Source organism: Hylobates moloch, unplaced genomic scaffold (assembly GCF_009828535.3).
Source record: "Hylobates moloch isolate HMO894 unplaced genomic scaffold, HMol_V3 SCAFFOLD_5, whole genome shotgun sequence".
Classification (NCBI taxonomy): Eukaryota; Metazoa; Chordata; class Mammalia; order Primates; family Hylobatidae; genus Hylobates; species Hylobates moloch.
In genome coordinates, this window is record NW_026652280.1 from 45,966,161 (window position 1) to 45,984,445 (window position 18,285).

The following is an 18,285-nucleotide window of genomic DNA, read 5'->3' on the forward strand; positions in this document are numbered from 1 at the left end:
AGTAGATGGAAAAATGGAGTAGGGAGTTTACGGAGAAAGCAAAGAACTCCAAAATGGTTGCCAAGGCTTTATAAATTAGATCGGAGGACTTATATTCAGGATGAAAAACATGAGGTCAAATATAAAGCTTCCTTTCTACCCTCCCCAGACCATGCCTATGTCTCAAATCAGAAATTTCATTGGGAAAGGGTTTCCTGATTTTGTTATTCCTTTGTTTCCTCTTTCTTTTCTTCTGAGATCCCCAGGATTAGGATTGAGAATAGGAGTGAGAAGACTAGAGGAAAGTTATCTTAACCAGTGTTGTCATAGCCATGACATCATAACCTTCTGGGAGGCAGAAGGCCAACTGCTAGATTTTTATGGCCTGCATTAGTGGATACATAGGAGGCTTTTGCTGGGAGGCCTCTGAAACTACATTCAACACTGACATAAACCACGCTCTCTCTAGCTGACCTCCGCACTTCCCTTCAGTGCAGGCTCTATATACAGGGCTCCTCTCACCTAAGTAGGCAGCTTTCCTAGGCAAGATCTTTATGAATTCCCCATGCTTGACTAGCTGTTCAGCACCTGCTCAGGCCACAAGCACAGTCAGCATCCTTGTCCCACTGTACGACGTGTAGCCTAGCCATTATGGCCAGCCCTCTGATTTAACAAATCTCATAATCCTTCAAAATACAAGGTTTGGAACATACACCCCCCAAATCTTGAGTTATTTTTTATACATCTGTTGGGGATTGTTCGATCGACCATCTGGCCTCCTCTTAGTCCTTTGCGGCTATGTCTAACACCTCTCTTCCAAACAGGGTTACTGGTATCATACTGTCTGCAGCTTTGAGCTTTGCTGAAATTCTAAGAAAACAAGAAAATTCCTATTTTACATTATGGTACATATATAACAGAAATTACCTGCAAATTAACTTGTGATTATCTATATTTGGGTATCTCACAGCCTGGATATTATAAATTCACGGAATAGATTAAGAAAATAGGATTAAGAAGATCACTTTAGATAGTCATGGATGCTGTGTCCTGTACAGGGGTACCCTAAAAGAGGGGATGTTATATTTTGTTGTGACAACTTGGAAAGGGCAGCTTTTTCTATTACACATCAGAGTCTTAATTAGCTAGTGGTGGCCCTGTTGATTTGTCTGTAATGTGATTTATTTTGACAGATATTACATAATCAGACTATTTTAGTCTAGATTCATTTTAGGGGGGGATATAAATGAGACACCTCCAACTGTCTCAAGCCTTAGCTGTACTGTAGAATGCTAATGGACTATCTTGTAGAACAATTTTAAATTCTGTCATTTCAAATCCAGAAAGAAGCAATATCAGAATAAAAATAAACCAGCAGATGGTGAGTGTAAATGCAGTCTACTATGAAGGAATGTACCTTCAAGCCGGTCACATGTATAATGTTCCACTGTCCAAACCACACAGGGTACAATTTCAATGTCGATGGTGTTATGAGAAGGAGTATAATTGGATTTCAAGTTTAATGCTTCCAGGTATTATTCAATATGAAAGAAATTTACACGCTTAACCCTGGAAATAAATGTACTTTTTAAAGGAAACACACACAACATAGCTAACTCAGTCTAGGAAAAGTAAAGATCATATCACACTCACATCAATTCAATTCTGGCTCTAAGTGCAAGGAAAGAAATCAAAAGATGCTGACTGTGCATGCTTTTCTCCAGTGACATATTGCAATACTTTCTTGCAAAAAGAGAAAAAAAAAACCTTTAAATAAACATTTGATTTTTCAGACAGAAAGCCTGTTAGATAGTTCTAAAAATATGGATTGGTTCATTCCTATCCTAATGGAAAAATAAAATAAAACTTCAAATCAGAGGCTTTTGTGTTAACTTGGAATTTTAAGCAAGTAATGCCTGCTTTATTTTAACAACGAAAAAACACAAGCAATGTAGCCTAAGAATGCATCGAATGCAGTAACTCTTCACTGAAAATCTGAAAATATCACATGCTGTGAATGCTAAAAGTCAAATAATTAGAAATACACATAGAAAACAGCAGGCTGTTTCAGGCACCAACAACTTGCACTGCCGCTAGTGTGATAAATGTCAATGCCCATGTTCAGAAACTACTATCATGCAATATAACCTTTGGAATTTCACAGTATTGGTCAAACATATAAAGCTAAAGCAAAATACCAAGAATAGATCTGCTTTGCAACATCAAAAAGAAAATGCATCTGCAACTTTATGAATAAACTCTACCACCCTAAATAAACAATGAAGGAAGTCAAATAAACCAACACAAACAACATAGAAAGGTTATGTTCACTACCATGTCACTTGTTGTAACAGAACTCATCCTCCTTTAACCTTTAATTATCTTGTGCCTGTTTAAAGTTTCCAAAATTTAATCTTTCTGAATTGTATTTTAAAATTTAAAATCTAATCTTTTTACACTTTTTAGGATCACAACTAAAATACCCAGGCAGAAAGAAGACAGGGAACAAGGTAATAATCAGCAATCTGCTGCTCTCCAGAGGCTTCTGAATATGCTTATGCAGAAAAAAAAAAAAGACAACTACTGAAATAACAATATGTTATTCATGCAATTATGCCCAACATGTGATGTTAACTAACGTTTTGAGGATTAGAAAGTAAAAGGGACTTAAATATTTGGGAGCAATAAAAATATTCCATGTCAATAGTCAAGGGACATTATAGCTTCCAGATTGTCCAGCTTACAATTACACTGCAATCAACAGTGCTATGACATCAAAGAGCCCTGTAAACATGTAGCCCTCTCTGTAGCAACATGCTTTAGACAGGGGTAAAAAGTGTGGGCCTTCAGACTTGAGAAATTATGCCTGGCATATTTTGTAAGACAGTTTGTTTTAAATTATTTTTTTTTACTCCACTTATGATTATAAAGCTATTTGGTTTTAGGAATTTTTAAAATCTACTTCTTTCTAAGAGTCTACACTGGTTATGTATAGACTACTAAAGTCCTACTGAATCACAACATATTTCTAATAAAATAATAATGACATATATTTGAGTGCGTGTTATCAATATGGGCTGGTACTGAACATAAGCAGCCTGTGTTCAGAAATGCTATTTTTAATAACTACGCTGTATTGCTTTCCATATGCTATATAACAACTCAAGTATGTAGATTTTCTTGGATAGTATCAGAAATTCGTCTACACTATTACATAGCATATGCTGAAAGGCAGTATTTGTGAAGAGGGCAGAATCTGAAATTACGGTTCTGGATTCAAACGTCATCTCTAAGATTTACTTGCTGGGTGATCTTGGGCAAGTTACCTGACTTGGGTCTTAGTTTTTTCCTTTGAAAAATGGGGATATAAGTACATACTTCAAAGCATTTGCATGAGAATTAAATAATATATGCCACGTAAAATGGAGAGTACAGTGTCTAGAAACCATAACATTAATTATCAGCTAATGTAATTATTTTTAAGATTATTCTGCTGGCCCTAGGTTCATATGATTATGATTGTCCATGTATACATACACATGAAACATATATTCACAAACACAGATCACATGTATATGGAAAAAATATATATGTATATAATACACTTACGAAAAATTCTACATGGTCATAGCCATTCAGCTATCCAAAAGAAAAGAGTCGTAGATTTGCTGAGGTTGCTACAGTTTAAAATGCTGCACGTTCAGTCAATTTTTGCAATGCTGTCTTAAGAAATTCAGCAATTATATGGAATCTGGGCAAAATTCGGCAAGAATAGCTTTTCTTCTAAATATATTTCCAATCTGAATTTGATTATTAATCAAATATTAGCATATTTGCTACATATTGAGCCATATTCTCTTGGTTACTAATTTGCTATAGGTTATAAAATAGAAGTTTTAAGAAATGAATTAATAACTCTTTCAGGACATTAAGAAGCTTTCAGGACAGGATTCTTAAAACAAAGCTTAGACTCTAAGCAAGCAGTGGCAGTTCTCATGAATATGTGCTCCACAAAAAACACAAAAACAAAAAAATCACTTAAAATTGTGTAATGTTCTGGTAATTGTAAAAAATGTTCAAATAATACAAAACCAAAATGATGAAAGTACAAATTAATGATATAGAACAATACAGAGAGTTGTACCTTTGTATTTCCATTCATATACCGGAAGATTTCATGGTGTGCACATTTTCCAAGTCACTGAACCTCAGAAGTATGACTTTCATTTATGATCCCATTTATGTTTCTTAAATGCCACAGCCACAAGTGTCCATTTTTGCATCTTTTGTTCTATTCTGGTTAGTATTTTATTACCTGCATCTTATTTGCTGCCTGAATGAGTAGTCCAGGCTTTGCTACCTACATACATTTTTTATTTCATCAATTAAAAAGGGATCTCAACACCAATTTCAGTTTTGTTCTCTGGCATCTAAAACATTTCAAATGCAGTAAGTGGCAAGCTTTCCAAAGGGTACTTGACCTATGCAGGGTGAAATACTGTTACTACCTTCAATATAATAACCAATGAATGGCAATGCTGCAATGTCAATAATATGAAATAGGAAGGTAACATAATTCAGCACAAACATGTTAAGTTTCTTTCCTATGTTTTCTTGTCTGAGGTACAGGAGAAGATAGATACAGACGTTCTAAGTCTACAAGTTTGGATGTGCATATTAAGAAGCTTTAGTGGTTGGTGGAACTTAAAAAAACTCTATTTTAGAAAACATAATTTTTCTTTTCCTTGTGATAAATATATCACTAGAATGATACCTCTAATCCTGGATCTGGTAAAGGTCAGCAATGGGTGGCTGAAGGGGCAGTTGTTATAGAAGGATCAAAATAGATGATTGTATAATAGGAAAGCACTTAAACAAGGAGAAACTATGAATTCAGGATTAAATACATGAACCTTCCATCTACTGACACTCTTTGTGTTATCATCATATGATGGCTCCATCTAACCATAACATCTCCTCCTTTTCTTCTCTGCACAGTTTAGCATTTGCCAGTGTGACAGAAGTCACTATTATTTCTATGAGCCACTCACTCTACCATGTGCTTTCATCCTATTACCTCAGCTAATTCTCAGATCAATCCCAGGAGCAAGATACTATTATTTCCCACATTTTCTAGATAATGAATTTATGATTCAGAGAAGAGAAGTGGCTTGCCTAGAGACAGCAAGTGAGTAGCAAGAATTCAAACCAGGGCATGTCTGTGCCCAGAGCCCAACCTTGCGACTATCCCCTCCCTGCACCATCTCAGTGCAAGGCCACAAAGGCCCATACTGCCTCTGTGATGGCAGAATAATACGGCAACTTTAACTGCCATTCAGCACCAAATAACACTCATAAATGAATATTCCAGATATAAGTAAGCAACGCTCACTATTTTTCTTATTTGTAACTTAATATATCTCAGTAACAAGAAATAAATTATCATTTATTTTTATACTATCAGATAAGCACAAAAAACATAGAGATGTTATTTTTTTAAATAGGCAATGCATTTATGAACCCAACAGATTTACTACTATAAATCACACAGACACACAAAATGTTAATACAAATTTTTATATATTTTCAGTGGGTGCATATTCCTTCTTCTATTTTACATCAAAGTTCTTAGTCAAGCCTCTCCTAGTTTTTTTTATCATAGATTAAAATTATTGAACTGAATATCATGGATGGGGTTGAATTCAGGAAAATTCTGCTTTCTGATTGCTAGGTTCTTATTTACTTGATCAGCAAAACACACATTACCTTAAGTATGTAGAACTGAAGGACAAAGAATAAATGGTAGGTATCTTACCTGTTTAAGAGCCTTTTTGGTGTGCTGCTGGAAGGAAGACACTAACTTGCTTTGCACTGCTGTGTTAGTAAGGCTTGAATCTCGAGTGGAAGATGTTTCATCAGTTACCTGCTTCGAACAAACTAGAAACAGAGAGAGATAATGATATTACTAATTTGAATTCCTTTTTTTATATCCACTGTAATTACACACTTGGAGCTTTTCTCCAATTGAAAATGGATACCTAAAATAAAGCAAAATAGCGCAGTAAAAAGAAGAGTGTCTACATATGAAGAAAAGGAATCATTTAATAACTGTGTGGCCGCAATTCCATTTAACCTTTTTAAGCCTTCCTGTCCTAACCCGCAAATTGATGATAATTTCTATGTCATTGAGCTATTGTATGGACACAAAAAATAGACAATATCTACCTCAGGAGTTGGGAGTCAGTAGGTACTATTTGAATTTGAATATGGAGATTGGGCAATGCATAGTATTCCGAAAAAAAAAATCTAAATTAATGCAATTGTTTTAAATCTACCCAGCCTCACAGGTATTATGATTATTCTACTTAACAGCCTTACTACTATACAATATGTGACCTATGGGACATGTTTATTTTCTCCTATGGGCTGAATCATAAAGCATGGATAGGGAAAAAAGAAATCTGAGATGCTTGTTATCAATTCAAGATAATTATTTTGAGGAAAATGGTGCTCTCACAGATTACAATACAACTGCCCATTTTTATCAGAGTCAGGCTTGCATGTTGTCTATTCTATAGAAGACATTTTCTTCCAAAAGACCGCTTTTTAGGAGAATCAATGTCTCACTGACTTGGGTGACCAAGTAGAGCCCACAGGCAGTGTCTGCTCTCTGAAACCTATGTTTGAGCCAGAACTCTACCTTTAGTTCTCCTCAAATGGAGAGACTTCTGAGTCCTCATTTGACTCCTCCTCAAACTGAGAGACTTTAACACTGAAATGGTTTGAGTAGGAGCACAGATGCAGGCCCTTTTCTGTATACACTGGGGGAGAAGGAGTTTGGAAAATTAAAACGAGGAAGTACTATGATTAGCGACAGAATGGAGGCATATGTCAAAGGCAGGAGGCAAGAGGAAGTCAGAAGAAAATAACTTGAGAACATATTGTAAAAAAGCTCAAAACATGACTTTTTAAGGGCACCAGGGTTAATGCTAATTCAAGAAAACTTTCCAAGTCATGGTAACTTGAGAGGGTTCTGACCTGAGTTTTAAAAGAAGGTGAAGAAGTAAAAATTATTGTAGTAACAAAGGAAGCACAGGCATATGCACCTTGAGAACACTCAAGTGGCTTTTGATAGACTCAAGCACACCTTGCCTAGAAATAATCACGCGGCCCGTGAGAGACAATTTTGGGGAAAAAAAATCAAATTTTTTGTTAATACAGAAAGTAATCAGAAAGACAAATGAACAAATTTAGGAAAATAAAATAACAGTTATTAATGCCAGATACTTCTGACATGTGATCTGATTTAATCCTTGCAGCTTTCTTGTAACACAATAAGGTATATATTTCTACAATGGAGGAAGAAAACTAGGACTCAAAAAGGTGAAATAACTTGCCCATGGTCATAGGGCCAATGAAACTGCAGAGATGGGATTCAAGGCCAGCCTAGTCTAGCTCCAGAACCCATGATTTTTCCACTTAGAATATTTGGTTTCAAAAGTCAAGATCTGATACAGAAAACACCATTATCTAAAGAAGCATAATTCAGCTGCATGATACTGAAACTAGAAGTTAAAACGGGGAAACAAGTCACTCAGCCCCCGACAAGGAAAAATTTAGAATTGTAAGTGGTGGGTCTAGGAAATACTATGGTTGAAGTAGCAAAAAGATTTGCGGATGAATATAGTGACAAAAGTCATTGAATTAAAGATCATATGACTTTTTTTACTTAATATGATTTTTTTTCTTAAGACAGTCTAAATGTTCTAGTTAAGAAACAGTTTATTACATTGATCACATAAACTATGGTTCCTAGGCTTCTCTCCTTTAAATAATCACTAGAATAATTTTAACACCTTGCCAAAGCTTATTTATCAAGAAATATTAGAAATAATCAGTTTATAGTCTAAACATAAATTTATGGTATTTACTGATAATACAGATAGCCTTTTCAATGTTCTGAAGTCTCTAAGAAATGTGACCAACAGAGGAGGTGACAGAGAGATGGCAGATAAAATATATGATCCCAAATGAACAGATCTCATGTATGCCCAGCCAAAAGTAAAGTGTGAATTAGCAAATATGTTTTACTACTTTCACATTCTTATAATGGCATTTACACCTAGAAAACTGGAAACTTACAGGTTAGTTCGTTTAAAGGAGAACTAAATGCAGTCCATAGATATTAAGGAACTTAGGGAAAATATGAGAATGTTTCTGCATACTGGCCGTCTAAATGTACTTCCAATTTGTTTAGAAAATGCTATTATTCCTATGTCTTTCAAAGGTAAACTTCACTTCAGCAGGATTAAATAATAACAAATTCTGTACATAAGTACATGTAACTGAGGCCTCGCAGCCCTCCTATTTTCTGAATAAGAAAATAAGCAGTATGCAATCATCTGTCCTTCCTAAGAGTAACTGTTACATAGCTCACCAGTTGCTCTATTTCTGACCTAGGAAACCATCAGACATTGGGATACCTATTTCATTATCAGCATATACACTGTACCTTTTGGGTTAAATTTATTATGGCACTATGTTGATAGTGATTGACATCTATTTATATATGTTGTCAAAAGAACATATATATGTTTCTTTCCAAAAGAAAGATTCTATTCAATTTAGAGCCCAGAACTTCAGAGGGAGGGCAGGACAACAGTTGAAACTGCACTAAGGAATACCATGCAGTTTGTTCTAAAAATGATTCATTTTCCTTAACCCAACTTTATTTGCTTTATCTTACACTCCATTCTAGACTCAAGGAAAACATCAAGAATACCTGTCCTAGGTAGTCAATTTTCTCCCTAATCCCTCCTTCTGGAAGTTGTTCCTGCCTTTATTTCTCTGGATCAAACCATATTTCCCTAATTTACTTCCCTAATTATTTACTGATACAATAACTATAGAACCTTAAAGAAAAGCAAAATGTAACAGAAAAAAATTGTGATTGTTCCTTTGGGTTAAATAACTTATTTTTAAGAAAAAAAATCAGGAAAGAAAAAATGGGTAGGACATATTTGCAAATCACCCATAGTCTTCAATCAGTGTGCTCATAAACATTTTTAAATTACTGATAAATATGGACCTTTTTTCATGGGTATTTGACTTGCTTTATTCATTCTTTTTCCATGCGTATGACGTGAGAATAGCTGAATCTAAAAACACTAATTCACTGAGTACAGTTGGCTTATGCAGGTTCATGCAGATTCATATTCTGACAAAATGCAAGGTTTTCACTTTTACTTATTCTTGCAGCTTTCTTAATAATAGATATGATAAATAAATAATGAAGGACTCATTTTAAACAGTTACCTGAATATTTATCTAAGAGACGGACTTTGGCCTCTGAAATACAAGCCAAAGGAAAATTAATGTTAAAGAAAGGATCAGGGAAAATCCCTTGCCTGTAAAATTATAACAGGAGCCAGGAAACTGAAGAATTAGGACAGATGTTTTATCCAATAAATATCAAACACTGACACGCAGCTTAGAAAGTGATATCTTCTTGGCATTCGGAACAGAACAGGAGCTATCTTTTCTAACTATGTACTGGCATGATCACAAAACTAATGCCAGGACCTTATATCTTGAAATCCCACAATACAACCTGTCTTTTTCAAACTGAAGATGAGGAAACAAAATGAGACTAGTTCTCCCTAGAACTTTTATCATTCCACATTTTTAAAAGGTATAAAAATACTATTTCTGTCTACATTTTGCTTGCCTGCCAAAAATAGGCAAGCCAAAAGCATAGTTAAAAGCTAATCTGCTGATTTTAAATTTGCCTCTCAATACCTCTACTCTCACTCCCCAAACCCTCCCTCAAAATACTCTATTTAGAAGATCTCGGAGCAAAAGGAGGTGGGAGATTATAGGTAACTGTGAGACAGCCTTGAAGGCTAGAGAACTGGTGACTGCTCCAGCAAAACTGCGGGCTTCAGTGTCTCCAAGTTGTCTGTGTCTCCTTTTAGTTTACCATTCAACTTGAAAATACTATTGAACTAGAAAATGTAAACTAGAGTTCCTATTTTTAAAGCTGCATGCTAGGGAGGGGATATGGTTGGTATTCCCTCCTAATGTAATTACTAATCCATTGACAGGTGTACAAGAGGACATCCACAATTGTAACTGTGACTTACAACCCAGGATATACAGAAAGGAGCAATCAGAATGCAAACTTGATTTGTCTCTCTTGTCTCACATCCTGCCTGCCTCCCAATTCTCAGCCTCTATAATCCAGCCAATCTGGAGACTCTTCAGTGTCTTCTGAACGCATCTACTTGCTGTGTTTGTTGTACTTTGCCTGATTGTCCCTCCTCCAAATATCCTTTCCCAGCACTCTGCCTGGCAAACTCATCTTGGCAGTCCAAATTCTGAACAGCTTCCCCCAAAGCTTCTCTGACTGTCCCAGCTTCTGAGGTACACTTGCTCCTCCCCTAGCCATGCTTTCTTGGAATTTAGTGTACAAATTCATGACAGTCCCTGCAATTCTGGTGCTGTCATCTGCCTCAGCAGCCACAGGCTTAGAAACTCAGGGACTTACATGCGAAGATGGGCACAGATCAGTCGATCTATTAATGTCCATTGAATTTTTTAAAAATCAAATTTTAAAATAACAAATTCGAAAATTTTGTTTAAAGTATTTTTGAAGTTAACTTTCAACTATGATTTTTAATAAGAATTCATGAAAGTGGAGGTCAGCAAAGCTATTTTTTATGAAAAAGTATGTATAAAATGAATTGTTGTAAACTTGAAAATAGAAGCCTTCTTAAATTATTTTCTCAAATTATTCTAAAGTCAATTAGGGATAATATGAAAGCCAAATGACAGAATTTCCTTTGCAAGACAGTAGGAAGTTGCACGACCTGCCACTAATTATAGATAGATTTCTCTTTGCCATCTTTACTCATTGTCTTATTTAACGAGTAAAGTCACAGTTTTGTGCTTTTGCATGGGGAAATAAAAATAAAATTTAAAAGTCAAACTTAGAAATCACAATGCTTACATAAAATGGCAGAAGCTGTGTGGGTGCAGAATCACAACACAGACCAGATCTGTACATTATATAGTCGCTGCAACACCGATATTGTGCTATTAATTGCTCTCTGTCCCACTGAGCCACCCAATAAGTAACAAGCTATCTGAGGAAACTGGTGCTCAAAGACCTAATAAAGACAAGAAGGGGAGCAGCCTTTTACCAATTTCATTTCTGTAAGTTCTCTTTCCAAACACTCCCTTTCATTCTTCTGAATAATCAGACTAGATGTTCTCAAATCACAACAGTTTTCTGTATGAACGATCTTGACATACATTATAGGTTGGTATTCCCTCCTAATGTAATTTTAAAAAGTTATATGAATAAAAAATTTAACTCAAAGGATACATAGTGTATTAGGAATAACACTGTGGTACACTTTTAGAAGTCAATAAAATCTGAATAGAGGGCTGGGTCTTAGAGGAAGTTTATTGGTTTACTGATTAATCATTCATTCAGTTGCACAACTTTTATTGGTTACTTTCCCTCATGCCAATCACTGTATGAGATGCTGGGGGAAAAACAGTGAAAAATATTGAATACCTGAGTTGGAGGCCATAAGAATTTTTAAAAAATGTTTTCAAAGAACAATGGTCTAGATATAGACCATTAATTCTACCTGAGGAAAACTATCGATGAAAACTTAACAATAATAAATTTGTTTTGAAAGGTCAACAAGCAGACAATTCAGAAGTATCCCCAAATGGCAAATAATCATAAAAGTTTATGTTTGGGTTATAATTTGTTTTAGGTACAGAATTTACATTTGAAATTGTGTATATCAGATATTTTGGATATATACAGCAGAAAATACATGCTACAAATTGTTAAAAAGACTTGAACAGGGAAAACCATCTGACCCCAGTTAAATCATTCCTGAACTCCATTTTTAAAATCCTTTTTGCATTCAGCCTAAGCAGAACTGCCTTTTCTAAAAACATTTGTTCCAAGATAGGTATAGGTATTTGGGTTTAAGCAAATTTCCTTGTTACATTAAAAGAAAATCCAAAGGATATGAGTTGCCAAGAAAAGTCAGTAATTAAATAGATTAATAAATTGCTAGTAATACTAGCAATAAAATAATGGAAACAGCAATTTTTTCCTAAGACCCTTTCAAAAGACATGGAGTCTAAAAATTATAAGCACTGATTCTCTTGATAACATTTAGAACAATATCTTCTATAATGAAACATACCTAATATAACTGGAATGATTACTATATTTTATAACCTGCTTCATAAGCCCAGTGAAGCCTCTTCTTATTCAGAAGAGATTTTCAGAAAAAAAAAGGAAAATAAACCAAAAGGAATGTTGAATCAGATAATAATTATACCAACCATACATCAGTGAGAAAATGCTGCTGCAAAACGTCATCATGCCAGAGACCTTAGTGATTTGGGTGGCTGATATCATATGATGCAAGTGTCATTCACCTGCCACAGTAATGGATATGCCACCACCTCATTACAATGGCTACAAATGGTTCACAAACATTTTGGTTAGAACACTGAAGCTCCAAAGGTAACTAGGAAGACCACTGTATACACTAAAGATGTAGCTATAAAAATCTCTCCTACAGTTTATCAGCCAGGCCGATTTAGTTATACTATTATCTCTGGATATTCATAAAAATATCTCCTTAAACACAGAAGAGAGAAACCTCAAACCAAAAATAAATATATTTAGTAGGAAAAGCATATATTGTAATTACCAGTCTTTAGCCACCTAACCTCCTCGTACCATAGAACCAACAAGGATTTCGCTCACAGGGTAATGGAGAGTAATAATACTATATGCTGTTTGTGTGGGAAAAATAACATCAGAGGCTATTTATTTTATACTGGTACAACCCCTGTGATCTTCCGCACTGCATCAGGTTTCTGAAACATCTGCACAGAAATAAAGCAATCAGCCTAGAAAATGAGAAACAGAAAAAAGTGGACAGGAAGGAGATCAGCAAAAGGTTGGCACGGGTCAAAGTTAAGTGTTTCATTCATGGGCATCACTACTAATTACTTCATACTTTACCATATAAACTATAAACTCCAATGTACGATAAAGGGGAATCAGGTTAGCTATCCAGATGGCAGTATGAGAAATGGTTATACAATATAACTGTAAAGAAAAGTGAGAACGAATTATCTGGCATCAATGAAAAAGTACTTTTTTTAAAGAACATGAGTGTTTTGTTCATATATACAGTCACAGATTATATAAATCAAACAGAAAATTGGCTAGTTAAGATGTGTAATTGAGGGAATACCTTCAATTCTGTTTTTGAGAAGTAGTTTGTTGTTGTTTTATGAGATCATATTCTGTTCTCGATCTTTATATTATGAAATATTTATCTCACAATTCAAGAAGAAAGATGAAAGTATGCTTAAATGGGTCACTTTATCCCATTTAAAAAGAAAACTTTTTCCTACATGACTCTGGACTGTTAAAATTGACCAAAATCCCTTTAGACAAGAATGAAGTTCACAGTTCAAGAGGAAATACGTAAGAAAAAGAGGTCTCTAAAAGATAAAAGAAATGAAAAGTGTCTGTAAGTAATGTTTGAAAGAGTTGGGATAAGTCGTTTGGAGAAGTTAAGATGAAGGGGTGACCATCTGTTGTTTATCATCAGAGCACAGAAAAAAAAAAGGAGGAAATTAGCTTAATTAAAAGCACAAAAGATTTCAACATAAAGAAAAAAATCTACTCTATAAAAGTTATCAAGAACACGGGGAGAACTATAAGGGGGGGACTGTGCGATTTCTATCCCCCGATCATATACTATTAGAATATTGTCTACTTCAATTGACTGGTTTAAGAAAAACACTGGCAGGAGAGAGGAACCAGGGCTTCATGATCTTTTGAAATTCCTCACGCTTCTCGTGAACTGTATAATCTGGGGGCTGGGATAAAAGAAAGGAGAAGGAGAAAGAGTGGGCAGTGGAAGTTCTATATCCTGCCAATGGTCATTTCTGACTGTGAAGAGTATTCGCTTTCCTCTGTGTTTTCTTCAATGTGTAACTAAAACAACATAATTTTCACATACTTAAGTTTCTCTAGGCCACCAATGTAGAGCAGTTGTCTCCATGAGCAAACAAAGCTCTTGCCTAAAATGCAGAGCTGTTGGATGAAAGACAAATTAGCTTAACCTCCCAAAATTAGGGGACCTGGTTCAGGCATAGAAGGAATATCCTTCCTGTCACTGGCAAGATTCTTAGGAATGGCTGCTGGGTAGTTGGTCACGCTGTGTTGTCTTTCTCCACAATCATGTAGAAGCCTGTTGACACTCTCCTACCCCCACCCTCCTGAACACAAAGATGCAGACACACAACATCCAATGTAAAACTACACTGGAGCATTCACAGGCAAGTTACTGTAAAACCTCCAGCAAAACAAGACCAGGAATACCAACCGACACTGGGTAGGTGGGCAACATCTTCCAAAGTTACTCAAAACACTCCCATCACAACTCCACGGTCACCCTCATTTTCCTTTTTTGTAGCCTTGTATAAAATTGCCTCATGAACTGTCAGTGTGACTACTCCCCAGGGTGTCCGGACCTTTTAAATCTATGCCCCAATTTCTCCATGAAGCTTCTCATCTGCATGTAACTGATGTCTCAATTGAGATTATATTCACACACTTCAGGCCTCCTTAACACACTTTTCACTTTTGATAAAAGACCTCTCAAACTGTAGCCTCTGAGCCAATGAAAACAAAGAGTGAGCTGAGTAATGTTTCATTAAGTTAACACAACTCTGCCAAGAATCACACAATCAGAAACCCACTTATAAAAGTGGCCATAAAGAATAATGAAAAAGGACTCCACAAAATTCTTCAAATGTTGGAATCATTATTTGCCCTGGGATCTAAGGTGTAAAACATAAGATTCATGTTCTTTTTTTTTTTTTCCGCCCCAACAGAAACTTTTAAAATACGAATTCCCTTGCTAGAGTGCTGCTTCCTCCCTGAAAGCCATTAGGGTTAATAGCAAGCAGAACCTTTTTTGATCTCTGTGGATGAAATGTGTACAATCTCTAGTTTCCTCATTTAAAAACAAATATATAGGATGGTTGCTGTTGATTTTAAGCACGAACTATATTAGGGCCACAAAAAGAGATACTTAATTTTTCTTGTTAATAACAATTTATAGATAGAGGATGAAGAGAGCAAAGACTGTCTACTGATGGTATCATCTCATATAAAATATGTATGAGTTCTGCAGACCAGCAGCGCATTGTGAGTCAACTTAACATGTGTTAGGAAACTCATGATATATCAATGTATTATGCTCAGAAAACAACTCAGACACAAACATACCCATAAATCTCTGACTAAAATAGACCATAAAATTTATAATATTTTATTTGGGTGGCACAGATTTATACTTACATAGGCATAAATCGTCATGGGTTGTCAACACAGATATATCAAGTAATTCACCTAAATCATTCTTTGATCTCTAAAGCTTAGCTTGTAAAATGTAAACAGCTTACATTCTCAAGTCTAATTATTATTAACTAGAGAAACTCTTCAGAAGTCAAACACATAACCATAGTCCTGTGTCTTGTAAATTCCACAATTAAAAATATACCACTTTTCCTACACTGTAAAAATTTTCAACAAAACTGTATAACAAAGTACCTTGGCAACACATCTCCCATTTTAAAAGAATGTTTCCCTGCCCAGTTGATCCCAAGAAGAGGACTAAAGTATTATAATCATTACCTTAACTCTGCCTAAGGACTCAAGTGTTAATGACTGGAATCGGACTGCTAAGATTTCTTATCTGTTTTTACAAAATACTTTCTTCTGAAATACTTCTCTGCTTATCCCCTAAATGGTACAGCAAATGTCAATAAATAGTTGTCAATCTGATATAACACTATGGTAGCAGCGGCTTATTCTTTCAACGCATGAAGGGTATGTTACAAATTGATGGTTAATATTCTTCTCAATACTCCCCAGTCTTTCATCCCAAAGGATGAATATAAGAAAGATGGATGAATAAAATAGCAAAACAGATGGTGTACTCACCCCCCACTCCCTCTCTCCTTCCTTTCCAACTTTTCTCTCCCACACCCCTCTCTCTTGCTCCCTCACACACACACATCCACTCATATACCCAACCTTCTCTCTCTGATCACATTTTCAAAGTATATTTGTACAGCTGTAGGAAGTGTGGAAAGTATATCCATTCTAACTTTTGGTTCAAATATATATTAGAAACAGAGTAAGCAAGGAAATCACCTAAAGCAGTTCAGTTTCCTGAAATCTATTACTGAATTGTAAGAAATCATGTGGTATCCCACTATTTTATTGGGATAAGCCAAGGGTTCCTCTTTGTCAAAGTCTTAAGTTTAGGATCATAATGGATGTGAACTAGCATTGGAAAGGCAAACCGTACCAATGATGACTGGCTACTAAGTGCTCTCTGTGGTTCCAGGCAAGGTATCAGAGTAATGACAGTCTGGCCTTTGGTGTCACACCTGGGCTTGCAATTTGGATGGGACATTTAACCTAAGTTTGTTCCCTCAGAGGTAAAAATAAAACAAAATAACAAAGTACTCAATACATTTTCAATATCCAGGTTTGAAAATGTGTCCTGAGGCTAGATTAATAAGCTATACATAGAGGTACAGGGTACTTACATGGAGATGCAAGTGTGGTTTGCAATAAGATGCAAAAGTGAGCAAGTCAAGGAATACTCAGGGAAATAAGCTATTTACTATTCTTTCAGTGATTTCCCAAAGTAATTTCCCGAATGCAACTTCAAAGGAGAGGTCAGGAAATCTAATTTTTGTCACATTAGCTGGATATGTTTGGGTATGTGTTATTTGGTGAAGTGCCTATTCACATTTTACATTAGGGAAGTCTGCTTATCCCTGCTTTGGTTTCACTATTGGCCGAGTGCTCTCATGCTATCTGTCACCCTTTCTCAGCTACTAAACTCCCAAGATTTCCTCTGGAATTTAGGATGTCATTATCAAAATCTCCTGCAGCCTCCATATTTTCTCTGAAAACTCCCTTTACGTCTTAATATACAAAATCTGGCTGTCTTCCCAGTCAGGACACTGGTTCCTCTGGAATGCTCTCAGGTGGTAGCCTTTTTCTTTTCTATACCTCTTGTACCACTGGGCCTGGAAATGGAATAAGTGACCTATATTCCCCTCACTCTTCCCTCCAAACCATTCTCCCTCCCTGGTTCCTATGATGTCTCCAGCATTGTATCTCATGTCATCAGACTATATTACTAACTATTCAACCTACTGTACTTATCTGCCAACTCTTGGTTACTCTCCTTCATTTTTTGAATATGTTAGCTGCTAATATGACATCTTGTCAATGTTAGTTCTACTATAATTGTCTGTTTCAATATCCATGCTGATGATTCTTTAATATCTTATGCAAGGGCCACCACCAGCCTTTAAAACATCTTTGTGCAAAAAAGAAAAGGCAATCTTTTTTCCAGGTGGACCCAGTCCCATCCCACAGCACTAGGTTGGGCAAATGGAGGGGTGCTGAATTTCAGCCACTGATGCCACCTCATCCAGGCAACTCTTGAGTGTACACATGGCCTAAGCACTCTTGATAGCCTGAAACCTAGCCCCCTTCTTTCTTATCAGCTCTGAAAATACATCCCATAATAGTATCCTAAATTCAATCCATGCATTCCACTCTCACATCACTTATACTTTCAACTCATTTCCTTCAGAACACCAAATCAAACAACATTTTCACACTAATGAGACTTCCTTCTTCACACAATCCTTCACTCACCTCTACATCACAGCTTAAATTCTGTGGACATTTGCCTTCATTACTCCACTTCATATACCCTTAACTCCTTTCTTCCTCTCTTGCTTCATCATTTACATTTGGCAAAACCCCGGCTTCAGTCACTATACACATCTTCTGCGCTTGTAGAGTGGTCCTGAACATGACTGGAGAAAAATGGACAACCATGTAGGTTGGTCTCCTAGTAAATTCAGGATGACTAACCTTAAGAATGTCCTTAATGCTGTCAGACAAATATTTTATATCTTCTCCGTAAGTCTACAAAACAACCTCCCCTATTCTCACCCTTAACTGATGGACTACTTTTCTATTTTGCTGAGAAAAATAACACACACACAAGCAAACTTCTACGAGCCCCTTCCACAAGTACTTGCCTACCTTCACTTCTGCTGAAACACCCTCGCTTTTCCTACTGCCTCCTTTAGAGCACCTGTCTACATCTCTTGCTAAGACCAATCTCTCCATTTGCTGAATAG

General features: G+C 35.9%; 1 protein-coding gene across 7 annotated transcripts in view; it reads right to left on the minus strand.

The window, feature by feature from the left end:
• ASXL3 (ASXL transcriptional regulator 3) overlaps window positions 1-18,285 on the minus strand; it is a 178,013-nt gene that overhangs the window by 88,197 nt on the left and 71,531 nt on the right. For 6 of the 7 annotated variants that reach the window (XM_058438505.1, XM_058438506.1, XM_058438500.1 and 3 more), the window contains one exon: window positions 5,795-5,916. In XM_058438505.1, the coding sequence (XP_058294488.1) occupies window positions 5,795-5,916 (122 nt within the window). Of the gene's footprint in view, window positions 1-5,794; window positions 5,917-17,791; window positions 17,956-18,285 lie in introns of all 7 variants that reach the window. The other variant, XM_058438504.1, reaches the window with a different exon arrangement.